This window comes from Scyliorhinus canicula, chromosome 6, assembly GCF_902713615.1.
Source record: "Scyliorhinus canicula chromosome 6, sScyCan1.1, whole genome shotgun sequence".
Taxonomy (NCBI): Eukaryota; Metazoa; Chordata; class Chondrichthyes; order Carcharhiniformes; family Scyliorhinidae; genus Scyliorhinus; species Scyliorhinus canicula.
This window is the reverse complement of record NC_052151.1, coordinates 4040464-4053172: the sequence shown is the minus strand read 5'-3', so window position 1 is coordinate 4053172 and position 12709 is coordinate 4040464. Positions and strand designations below refer to the sequence as shown.

Below are 12709 nucleotides of genomic sequence, written 5' to 3'. Positions count from 1 at the left end.
GACACTTCAGGCAAGTCCAGTCGGCACTGACTTGGTTTGGCTGGTGAAGTTTTACAAAGTCATCAGGTTAACATTCTCATTGATCTCATTGCTGTTTTTAAGAACTTGCCACACAGGAAATCACATGTGATTGTTTATATGTAAAGCACTTTGGGATGTCCTGAGGGTATGAAAGATGCCTTTCGAGTATGTGTTCGGTCTTCATATGGGTGCTACCCTAAACTGGTAGGTGCTGTGGGCATGTGGCTGAGATCAAGAATGGGATATAATCTTGGCTGAAAAATCAGGGGCAAAATTCTCCCCTACCCGGCGGGGCGGGGGGTCCCAGCGTAGCGGAGTGGCGCCAACCACTCCGGCGTCGGGCCTCCCCAAAGGTGCAGAATTCTCCGCACCTTTAGGGGCTAGGCCCGCGCCGGAGTGGCACCCGCTCCGCCGACTGGCACCAATGGCCTTTGTCGCCATGCCGCCCGGCGTCGGGGCTGGCCAAAAGGCCATCGCCGGTCGGCGTGAGTCCGCACACGCGCCGGAGTGTCAGCGGCCGCTGACGTCACCACCGACGCATGCGCGGTGGAGGGGGTCTCTTCCCCGTCCGCCATGGTGGAGGCCGTGGTGGCAGCGGAAGAAAAAGAGTGCCCCCATGGCACAGGCCCGCCCGCCGATCGGTGGGCCGCGATCGCAGGCCAGGCCACCGTGGGGGCACTCCCCAGGGTGCGATTGCCCCGCGTTTCCCCCCCCCAGGACCCCGTGCCCGCTTGCGCCGCCTGCTCCCACCAGCGCAGAGGTGGTTTAAGCCACGTCGGCGGGAGAGGCCTGACAGCGGCGGGACTTCGGCCCATCGCGGGCCGCAGAATTGCTGCGGGGGAGCCTGCCGATCCGCCCCCGCCGATTCCCGGGTAGCGGAGAATTCTGGCCACGGCGGGGGCGGGATTTACACCGGCCCCGGGTGATTCCCCGACCCTGCGGGGAGTCGGAGAATTCAGCCACAGAAGATTGCCAAAGGGAGACATTATGAATACAGCATGAAGGAAGATAATAATCCTATCCAAGATATTAACAGATCAGCACAAGGTAGTTTGAAGTACAGCTGCTGCTTTCTTTCTCCTCCCAATCACTTTGGAACATTGTCAAGTCCCCATATTTACAAAGGAAATGGATGATGCGGATATAGCAGTCCAAGTAATCCAGAAGGAACACTGTGAGATGTTGGACAGATCAACATAAAGAGAGAGGAAGTACTCGAAGGATTAGAATCCTTGAAAGTCGCCAGGGTCAGATAGATTGTTTCTGAGGCTACTGGAGGAGGTCAGGGAGGAGGAGATAGCAGATAATAATAATAATCGCTTACTGTCACAAGCAGGCTTCAATGAAGTTACTGTGAAAAGCCCCTAGTCGCCACATTCTGGCACCTGTTCGGGGAGGCTGGTACGGGAATTCAACCTGCGCTGCTGTCGTGTTCTGCATTACCAGCCAACTGTTTAGCCCGGTGTGCTAAACCAGCCCCAGAGGCTCTGAGGATGATTTTCCATTCCTCTCTAGATACAGGGGAGGTACCGGAGCACTGGAGAAATGCAAGCGTGGTCCCATTGTTTAAAAAGGAATCAAAGGAAATGCCAAATAATTATAGGCCAGTTCGTCATATGTCACTGGTGGGCAAATTAGTAGAATCAATCCTGAGAGATGGGATTAACTGTCACATAGAAAGGCATTGTCTAGTTGGGGATAGTCATCATGGATTTGTAAAAGGAAGGTCTTGCCTCACAAATTTGATTGAATTCTTTGAGGAAGTGACAAGAAGAGTTGATGAAGGTAGTGCAGTGGATGTGGTGTACATGGATCTTAGCAAGGAGTTTGACAAAGACCCACATGGCAGATTGGTCAAGAAAGTGAAAGCCCATGGGATACAGGGCAATGTGGCAAACTGGATAAACAGTTGGCTTAGTAACAGGAAGCATAAGGTAATAGTCGATGGCTGCCCTTGCAATTGGAAAGTTGTTTCAAGTAGTGTTCGGACCCTTACTGTTTGTATTATATATTAACAATCTGGAGGTGAACGTGGGGAGTACGATTGAGAAATTTGCAGATGGCACAAAGATTGGCCGAGTGGTGGACAGTGTAGAGGATAGCTACAATCTCCAGAATGATAGAGATGGATTGGTGGAGTGGGTGATAAAGTGGCAGATGGAATTTAACACCGAGAAATATGAGGTTGTGCATTTAGGGAGGTCAAACAGTTATAGGGAGTACACAATAAATGGGAATATACAAAGAGATGAAGTGAAAAACCTTGGTGTACAAGAACGCAGGTCCCGAAAGACAGAAGTTCTAGTAGACAAGGTTATTAAGAAAGCATATGGAATGCTCTCCTTCATTGATAGAGGTATAGAATATAAAATAAGGATATAATGTTAGAATTGTGTATGACAGTGGTGAGGCCACAACTGGAATATTGCGTGCAGTTCTGGTCACCACATTACAGAAAGGATGTTATTGCTCTGGGGAGAGTGCAGAGGAGGTTTACAAGTATGTTGCTAGGGCTGGAAAAGTGTAACTATGAGGAGAGTTTGGATAGGTTGGGATTATTTTCCTTGGAACAAAGAAGGCTGAGGGGTGACTTAATTGAGGTGAACTAAATGATGATGAGAAGAGATAGAGTGGACAGGACAAAGGTGTTTCCTTGGTGGAGAATTCTAGAATCAGGGGACATAGATTCAAGATAAGAGGCAGAAGGTGTAGAGGGGACATGAGGAAGAAACTTTTTACACAGAGGGTGGCGGGAGTCTGGAATTCACTGTCTGAGTTGGTGGTGGAGTCAGAAATCCTAAACTCTTTTTAAAAGGTGCCTGGATCTGCACCTTAAGTGCTCCAAGCTACAGGGCTATGGACCGGGTGCAGGAAGGTGGGATTAGAAAGGGCACCTGGGTGTCCTCGGGCTGGTACGGAAAAGATGGGCCAAATTAGAACATTTCTATGATTCTCAGTCGGTCAAATATCCAAGGCACCTGCAATTCCAGCCACATCAGCAGCTCCCCTTTTCATTACACCGCCATCTACTCACACCTCTTGAATTCCCTCCTAAACCTCTGCATCGTTCTACCCCTCCCTCCTCCTTCAAGACACTCCTTAAACTACCACTCTGACCTGGCATAATATTGGCAGGTGTTTCTGACACATAATATTGTTGTGAAGTGCTTTGGGATGTTTTATTATGTTAAATGTTTTGTAGAAATGTCTTTGTTGCTGTCGTACTGGATTAAGAAGACTTGATGTGTTGTGTAACTGCAGGGCTGAAAAGTGGTTTTTAGAGAGGCAGCCGGACAGACTTGCTGCACTTTTGGCGAAGCTGTACGTGTTCTCATTCACCTGGGCAGTGGGCGGCTGCCTCAAGAGGGAGGACGATTTTGAGGAAGAAGGCCTGATTGGGCTCAGTGATAGAAGCGATGACGAAGATGTCATCAAGGTCACACTAGATTTCAACACCTTGGTCCACAACTTGTTCGAGGGACAAACAGCGCTTTGTGAGCCATTAATTTTACTAAAATATTTTCTCCATTGCGTCCGGACCGGGGATAGTTGGTGATTTATTCACATCTATATATTGTTTCTAGATTAAAAATTAAACTGCCATTAAGCAGTTCTCAGTTTATGCCTAATGTTATCGATTAACAAATGGAAAGGTAACCATCTACATTGTTGTTCTCTCAACTGGCGTGCTATTCACTCCTGAATTCCCTCTCGAGTTCCTGAATGGGGTTTATTTGTCATAACAAAAACTGGGTTAAATGGATTTAATCTGTCCCATTGAGACAGGGTGAAATAGGGGTTAATCTGTCCCCATTGAGACAGGGTGAAAAAGGGGTTAATCTGTCCCCAGTGAGACAGGGTGAAATAGGGGTTAATCTGTCCCCATTGAGACAGGGTGAAATAGGGGTTAATCTGTCCCCATTGAGACAGGGTGAAACAGGGGTTAATCTGTCCCCAGTGAGACAGGGTGAAATAGGGGTTAATCTGTCCCCATTGAGACAGGGTGAAATAGGGGTTAATCTGTCCCCATTGAGACGGGGTCAAATAGGTGTTCATCTGACGCCATTGAGACAGGGTGAAATAGGAGTTAATCTGTCCCCATCGAGACAGGGTGAAATAGGGGTACATCTGCCTCCATTGAGACAGGGTGAAATAGGGGTTAATCTGTCCCATTGAGACAGGGTGAAATAGGGGTTAATCTGTCCCCAGTGAGACAGGGTGAAATAGGGGTTAATCTGTCCCCATTGAGACAGGGTGAAATAGGGGTTAATCTGTCCCCATTGAGACAGGGTGAAATAGGGGTTAATCTGACCCCATTGAGACAGAGTGAAATAGGGGTTAATCTGTCCCCATTGAGACAGGGTGAAATAGGCGTTAATCTGTCCCCATTGAGACGGGGTCAAATAGGTGTTCATCTGACCCCATTGAGACAGTGTGAAATAGGGGTTAATCTGTCCCCATCGAGACAGGGTGAAATAGGAGTTAATCTGTCCCCATCGAGACAAGGTGAAATAGGGGTTAATCTGTCCCCATTGAGACAGGGTGAAATAGGGGTTAATCTGTCCCATTGAGACAGGGTGAAATAGGGGTTAATCTGTCCCATTGAGACAGGGTGAAATAGGGGTTAATCTGTCCGATTGAGACAGGGTGAAATAGGGGTTAATCTGTCCCATTGAGACAGGGTGAAATAGGGGTTAATCTGTCCCCATTGAGACAGGGTGAAATAGGGGTTAATCTGTCCCCATTGAGACAGGGTGAAATAGGGGTTAATCTGTCCCATTGAGACTGGGTGAAATAGGTGTTAATCTGTCCCATTGAGACAGAATGAAATAGGGGTTAATCTGTCCCCATTGAGACAGGGTGAACTAGGGGTTAATCTGTCCCCATTGAGACAGGGTGAAATAGGGGTTAATCAGTCCTGTTGAGACAGGGTGAAATAGGGGTTAAACTGTCTCGATTGAGAAAGGGTGAAATAGGGGTTAATATGTCCCATCGAGACAGGGTGAAATAGGGGTTAATTTGTCCCCAGTGAGACAAGGTGAAATAGGGGTTACTCTGTCCCCATTGAGACAGGATGAAATAGGGTTAATTTGTCCCCAGTGAGACAGGGTGAAATAGGGGTTAATCTGCCTCCATTGAGACAGGGTGAAATAGGGGTTAATCTGTCCCCATTGAGACGGGGTGAAATAGGGGTTAATCTGTCCCCATTGAGACAGGGTGAAATAGGGGTTAATCAGTCCCATTGAGACAGGGTGAAATAGGGGTTAATCTGTCCCCATTGAGACAGGGTGAAATAGGGGTTAATCTGTCCGATTGAGACAGGGTGAAATAGGGGTTAATCTGCCTCCATTGAGACAGGGTGAAATAGGGGTTAATCTGTCCCCAGTGAGACAGGCTGAAATATGGGTTAATCTGTCCCATTGAGACAGGGTGAAATAGGGGTTAATCTGTCCCCATTGAGACGGGGTCAAATAGGGGTTAATCTGTCCCCATTGAGACAGGGTGAAATAGGGGTTAATCTGTCCCATTGAGACAGGGTGAAATAGGGGTTAATCTGTCCCCATTGAGACGGGGTCAAATAGGGGTTAATCTGTCCCCATTGAGACAGGGTGAAATAGGGGTTAATCTGTCCCCATTGAGACAGGGTGAAATAGGGGTTAATCTGTCCCCATTGAGACAGGGTGAAATAGGGGTTAATCTGTCCCCATTGAGACAGGGTGAAAAAGGGGTTAATCTGTCCCCATTGAGACAGGGTGAAATAGGGGTTAATCTGTCCCCATTGAGACAGGGTGAAATAGGGGTTAATCTGCCTCCATTGAGACAGGGTGAAATAGGGGTTAATCTGTCCCCATTGAGACGGGGTGAAATAGGAGTTAATCTGTCCCCATTGAGACAGGGTGAAATAGGGGTTAATCTGTCCCCATTGAGACAGGGTGAAAAAGGGGTTAATCAGTCCCATTGAGACAGGGTGAAATAGTGGTTAATTTGTCTCCACTGAGACACGGAGAAATAGGGGTTAATCTGTCCCCATCGAGACAGGGTGAAATAGGGGTTAATCTGTCCCCATCGAGACAGGATGAAATAGGGTTTAATCTGTCCACATTGAGACAGGGTGAAATATGGGTTAATCTGTCCCATTGAGACAGGGTGAAATAGGGGTTAATCTGTCCCATTGAGACAGGGTGAAATAGGGGTTAATCTGCCTCCAGTGAGACAGGGTGAAATAGGGGTTAATCTGTCCCCATTGAGACAGTGTGAAATAGGGGTTAATCTGTCCCATTGAGACAGGGTGAAATAGGGGTTAATCAGTCCCATTGAGACAGGGTGAAATAGTGGTTAATTTGTCTCCACTGAGACACGGAGAAATAGGGGTTAATCTGTCCCCATCGAGACAGGGTGAAATAAGTGTTAATCTGTCTCCATCGAGATAAGGTGAAATAGGGGTTAATCTGTCCCATTGAGACAGGGTGAAATAGGGGTTAATCTGTCCCCATAGTGACAGGGTGAAATAGGGATTAATCTGTCCCCATAGTGACAGGGTGAAATAGGGGTTAATCTGTCCCATTGAGACAGGGTGAAATAGGGGTTAATCTGTCCCCATTGAGACAGGGTGAAATAGTGGTTAATCCGTCCCATTGAGACAGAGTGAAATAGGGGTTAATCTGTCCTATTGAGACAGGGTGAAATAGGGGTTAATCTGTCCCATTGAGACAGAGTGAAATAGGGGTTAATCTGTCCCCATTGAGACAGGGTGAAATAGGGGTTAATCTGTCCCATTGAGACAGAGTGAAATAGGGGTTAATCTGTCCCATTGAGACAGAGTGAAATAGGGGTTAACCTGTCCCCATTGAGACAGGGTGAAATAGGGGTTAATCTGTCCCATTGAGACAGAGTGAAATAGGGGTTAATCTGTCCCATTGAGACAGGGTGAAATAGGGGTTAATCCGTCCCCACTGAGACAGGGTGAAATAGGGATTAATCTGTCCTATTGAGACAGGGTGAAATAGGGGTTAATCTGTCCCATTGAGACAGGGTGAAATAGGGGTTAATCTGTCCCCATCGAGACAAGGTTAAATAGGGGTTAATCTGTCCCCATTGAGACAGGGTGAAATAGGGGTTAATCTGTCCCCATCGAGACAAGGTTAAATAGGGGTTAATCTGTCCCCATCGAGACAGGGTGAAATTGGAGTTAATCTGTCCCCATCGAGACAAGGTTAAATAGGGGTTAATCTGTCCCCATTGAGACAGGGTGAAATAGGGGTTAATCTGTCCCATTGAGACAGGGTGAAATAGGGGTTAATCTGTCCCATTGAGACAGAATGAAATAGGGGTTAATCTGTCCCCATTGAGACAGGGTGAAATAGGAGTTAATCTGTCCCCATCGAGACAGGGTGAAATAGGGGTTAATCTGTCCCATTGAGACAGGGTGAAATAGGGGTTAATCTGTCCCCAGTGAGACAGTGTGAAATAGGGGTTAATCTGTCCCCATCGAGACAGGGTGAAATAGGGGTTAATCTGTCCCCATTGAGACAGGGTGAAATAAGGGTTAATCTGTCCCATTGAGACAGGGTGAAATAGGGGTTAATCTGTCCCATTGAGACAGAATGAAATAGGGGTTAATCTGTCCCCATTGAGACAGGGTGAACTAGGGGTTAATCTGTCCCCATTGAGACAGGGTGAAATAGGGGTTAATCTGTCCCACTGAGACAGGGTGAAATAGGGGTTAATCTGTCCCCATTTAGACAGGGTGAAAAAGGGGTTAATCTGTCCCATTGAGACAGAGTGAAATAGGGGTTAATCTGTCCCCACTGAGACAGGGTGAAATAGGAGTTAATCTGTCCCCATCGAGACAGGGTGAAATAGGGGTTAATCCGTCCCCATTTAGACAGGGTGAAAAAGGGGTTAATCTGTCCCATTGAGACAGAGTGAAATAGGGGTTAATCTGTCCCATTGAGACTGGGTGAAATAGGGGTTAATCTGTCCCCAGTGAGACAGGGTGAAATAGGGGTTAATCTGTCTCCATTGAGACATGGTGAAATAGGGGTTAATCTGTCCCCATTGAGACATGGTGAAATAGGGGTTAATCTGTCCCATTGAGACAGGGTGAAATAGGGGTTAATCTGTCCCATTGAGACAGGGTGAAATAGGGATTAATCTGTCCCATTGAGACAGGGTGAAATAGGGGTTAATCTGTCCCCATTGAGACAGGGTGAAATAGGAGTTAATCTGTCCCCATTGAGACAGAGTGAAATAGGGGTTAATCTGCCTCCATTGAGACAGGGAGAAATAGGGGTTAATCTGTCCCCATTGAGACAGGGTGAAATAGGGGTTAATCTGTCCCCATTGAGACAGGGTGAAATAGGGTTAATTTGTCCCCATTGAGACAGGGTGAAATAGGAGTTAATCTGTCTCAATTGAGACAGGGTGAAATAGGGGTTAATCTGTCCCATTGAGACAGGGTGAAATAGGGGTTAATCTGTCCCCATTGAGACAGGGTGAAATAGGGGTTAATCTGTCCCATTGAGACAGGGTGAAATAGGGGTTAATCTGTCCGATTGAGACAGGGTGAAATAGGGGTTAATCTGTCCCATTGAGACAGGGTGAAATAGGGGTTAATCTGTCCGATTGAGACAGGGTGAAATAGGGGTTAATCTGTCCCCATCGAGACAGGCTGAATAGGGGTTAATCCGTCCCGCTTGAGACAGGGTGAAATAAGGGTTAATCTGTCCCATTGAGACAAGGTGAAATAGGAGTTAATCTGTCTCCAATGAGACAGGGTGAAATATGGGTTAATCAGTCCCGTTGAGACAGGGTGAAATAGGGGTTAATCTGTCCCATTGAGACAGGGTGAAATAGGGGTTAATCTGTCCCATTGAGACAGGGTGAAATAGGGGTTAATCTGTCCCCATTGAGACAGGGTGAAATAGGGGTTAATCTGCCTCCAGTGAGACAGGGTGAAATAGGTGTTAATCTGTCCCCATTGAGACAGGGTGAAATAGGGGTTAATCTGCCTCCAGTGAGACAGGGTGAAATAGGTGTTAATCTGTCCCCATTGAGACAAGGTTAAATAGGGGTTAATCTGTCCCCATTGAGACAGGGTGAAATAGGGGTTAATCTGTCCCATTGAGACAGGGTGAAATAGGGGTTAATCTGTCCCCATTGAGACAGGGTGAAATAGGGGTTAATTTGTCTCCACTGAGACAGGGTGAAATAGGGGTTAATCTGTCCCCATTGAGACAGAGTGAAATAGGGGTTAATCAGTCCCCATCGAGACACGGTGAAATAAGTGTTAATCTGTCTCCATCGAGACAAGATGAAATAGGGGTTAATCTGTCCACATTGAGACAGGGTGAAATATGGGTTAATCTGTCCCATTGAGACAGGGTGAAATAGGGGTTAATCTGTCCCATTGAGACAGGGTGAAATAGGGGTTAATCTGTCCACATTGAGACAGGGTGAAATATGGGTTAATCTGTCCCATTGAGACAGGGTGAAATAGGGGTTAATCTGTCCCATTGAGAAAGGGTGAAATAGGGGTTAATATGTCCCATCGAGACAGGGTGAAATAGGGGTTAATTTGTCCCCAGTGAGACAGGGTGAAATAGGGGTTAATCTGTCCCCATTGAGACAGGATGAAATAGGGTTAATTTGTCCCCAGTGAGACAGGGTGAAATAGGGGTTAATCTGCCTCCATTGAGACAGGGTGAAATAGGGGTTAATCTGTCCCCATTGAGACAGGGTGAAATAGGGGTTAATCTGTCCCATTGAGACAGGGTGAAATAGGGGTTAATCTGTCCCATTGAGACAGGGTGAAATAGGGGTTAATCTGTCCCCATTGAGATGGGTGAAATAGGGGTTAATCAGCCTCCATTGAGAGAGGGTGAAATATGTGTTAATCTGTCCCCATCGAGACAGGGTGAAATAGGGATTAATCAGTCCCATTGTGACCGTCTGTAATTGTGGTTAATCTGTCCCATCGAGAGGGTGAAATAGGATTAATCAGTCCCATTGTGACCGGTTGAAATAGGGGTTAATTGGTCCCCATTGAGTTGTTTGGATTCACTTGGTTTCAGAGAGTAGCTCTATCATCACGTGAGTGAAGAGGTGGGTTCCACAAACAACTATATTGACAATGATGTGGAGATGCCGGCGTTGGACTGGGGTGAGCACAGTAAGAAGTCTTACAACACCAGGTTAAAGTCCAACAGGTTTGTTTCAAACACGAGCTTTCGGAGCACGGCTCCTTCTTCAGGTTCATTCACCTGAAGAAGGAGCCGTGCTCCGAAAGCTCGTGTTTGAAACAAACCTGTTGGACTTTAACCTGGTGTTGTAAGACTTCTTACTATATTGACAATGTGATTGATGCAATATGATACTTGCAAAGCGAGTCTTTGCAGATAATTAAGTCTTTTCATGTACAGAAGTGTGACTGGAGAGAGGGAAAATCACAGGTTAAAGAGGTGTTAATTGTCTGAATCCAGGACGTTGGTAGGATTTTGCAAGTCCATGTCAGATGCTGGGGGGTTAAATGTAATGAGACATGAATCCAAGGCCCCAGTTGAGGCCCTGCTCATGCATGCGGAACTTGTCTATCAGTTTCTGCTTGGAGATTCTACGTTGTTGCGCATCCTGAAGGCCACCTTGAAAAACTCTGACCTGAAGATCAAAGCCTGCATGCCCTTGACTCCTGAAGTGTTCCCCGACTGGAATAGAACAAACTTGCCTGGCGATTTTCGATTGATCAGTGAGTGCTGCACTATTGAAGGGTCAGTACTTAGTGAAAGCTGCACTGTCAGAGGGTCAGTACTGAGGGAGCGCTGCATTGTCAGAGGCTCAGTACTGAGGGAGTGCTGCACTGTCAGAGGGTCAGTACTGAGGGAGTGCTGCACTGTCAGAGGGTCAGTACAGAGGGAGTGCCGCACTGTCAGAGGGTCAGTACTGAGGGAGTGCTGCACTGTCAGTGGGTCAGTAATGAGGGAGTGCGGCACTGTCAGAGGGTCAGTACTGAGGGAGTGCTGCACTGTCAGAGGGTCAGTACTGAGGGAGCGCTGCATTGTCAGAGGCTCAGTACTGAGGGAGTGCTGCACTGTCAGAGGGTCAGTACTGAGGGAGTGCTGCATTGTCAGATGGTCAGTACTGAGGGGGTGCTGCACTGTCAGGGCGTCAGTACTGAGGGAGTTCTGCACTGTCAGAGGGTCAGTACTGAGGGAGTGCTGCACTGTCAGAGCGTCAGTACTGAGGGAGGGCTGCACTGTCAGAGGGTCAGTACTGAGGGAGTGCCGCACTGTCAGAGGGTCAGTACTAAGGGAGTGCTGCACTGTCAGAGGGTCAGTACTGAGGGAGTGCTGCACTGTCAGAGCGTCAGTACTGAGGGAGTGCTGCACTGTCAGAGGGACAGTACTGAGGGAGTTCTGCACTGTCAGAGGGTCAGTATTGAGGGAGTGCTGCACTGTCAGAGCGTCAGTACTGAGGGAGTGCTTCACTGTCAGATGGTCAGTGCTGAGGGAGTGCCGGACTGTCAGAGAGTCATTACTAAGGGAGTGCTGCACTGTCAGAGGGTCAGTATTGAGGGAATGCTGCACTGCCAGAGGGTCAGTACTGAGGGAGTGCTGCACTGTCAGAGGGTCAGTACTTAGGGAGTGCTGCACTGTCAGAGGGTCAGTACTGAGGGAGTGCTGCACTGTCAGAGGGTCAGTACTGAGGGAGTGCTGCACTGTCAGAGGGTCAGTACTGAGGGAGTGCTGCACTGTCAGAGAGTCAGTACTGAGGGAGTGCTGCTCTGTTAGAAGGTCAGTATTGAGGGAGTGCTGCACTGTCAGAGGGTCAGTACTCAGGGAGTGCTGCTCTGTTCGAGGGTCAGTGCTGAGGGAGTGCCGCACTTTCAGAGAGTCAGTACTGAAGGAGTGCTGCACTGCTAGAGGGTCAGTACTGAGGGAGTGCTGCACTGTCAGAAGGTCAGTATTGAGGGAGTGTTGCGCTGTCGCAGGGTCAGTACTGAGGGAGTGCTACTCTGTTAGAGGGTCAGTGCTGAGGGAGTGCCGCACTGTCAGAGTGTCAGTGCTGAGGGAGTGCTGCACTGTTCGAAGGTCAGTACTGAGGGAGCGCTGCACTGTCAGAGGGTCAGTACTGAGGGAGTGCCGCACTGTCAGAGGGTCAGTACTGAGGGAGTGCTGCACTGTCAGAGGGTCAGTACTGAGGGAGTGCCGCACTGTCAGAGGGTCAGTACTGAGGGAGTGCTGCACTGTCAGAGTGTCAGTGCTGAGGGAGTGCTGCACTGTGAGAAGGTCAGTATTCAGGAAGTACTGCACTCTCAGAGGGTCAGTACTGAGGGAGTGCTGCACTGTTAGAGGTTCAGTGCTGAGGGAGTGCTGCTCTGTCAGAGGGTCAATACTGAGGGAGTGCTGCACTGTCTCAGTGTCAGTACTGAGGGAGTACTGCACTGTCAGAGGGTCAGTGCTGAGGGAGTGCTGCACTCTCAGAGGGTCAGTACTGAGGGAGGGCTGCACTGTCACAGGGTCAGTACTGAGGGAGTGCCGCACTGTTTGAGGGTCAGTACTGAGGGAGTGCCGCACTGTCCGAGGGTCAGTACTGGGGGAGTGCTGCACTTTCAGAGAGTCAGTACTGAAGGAGTGCTGCACTGCTAGAGGGTCAGTACTGAGGGAGTGCTGCACTGTCAGAAGGTCAGTAT

At 48.3% G+C, this 12709-nt stretch overlaps 1 protein-coding gene across 1 annotated transcript in view; it reads left to right on the top strand.

Moving 5' to 3' along the window:
• The window catches only part of LOC119966916 (dynein heavy chain 14, axonemal-like), a 1122002-nt gene that overhangs the window by 652523 nt on the left and 456770 nt on the right, over positions 1-12709 (top strand). Inside the window, exon 42 of the mRNA XM_038798874.1 lies at positions 3283-3515. Within this exon, the coding sequence (XP_038654802.1) occupies positions 3283-3515 (233 nt within the window). The remainder of the gene's footprint in view (positions 1-3282; positions 3516-12709) is intronic.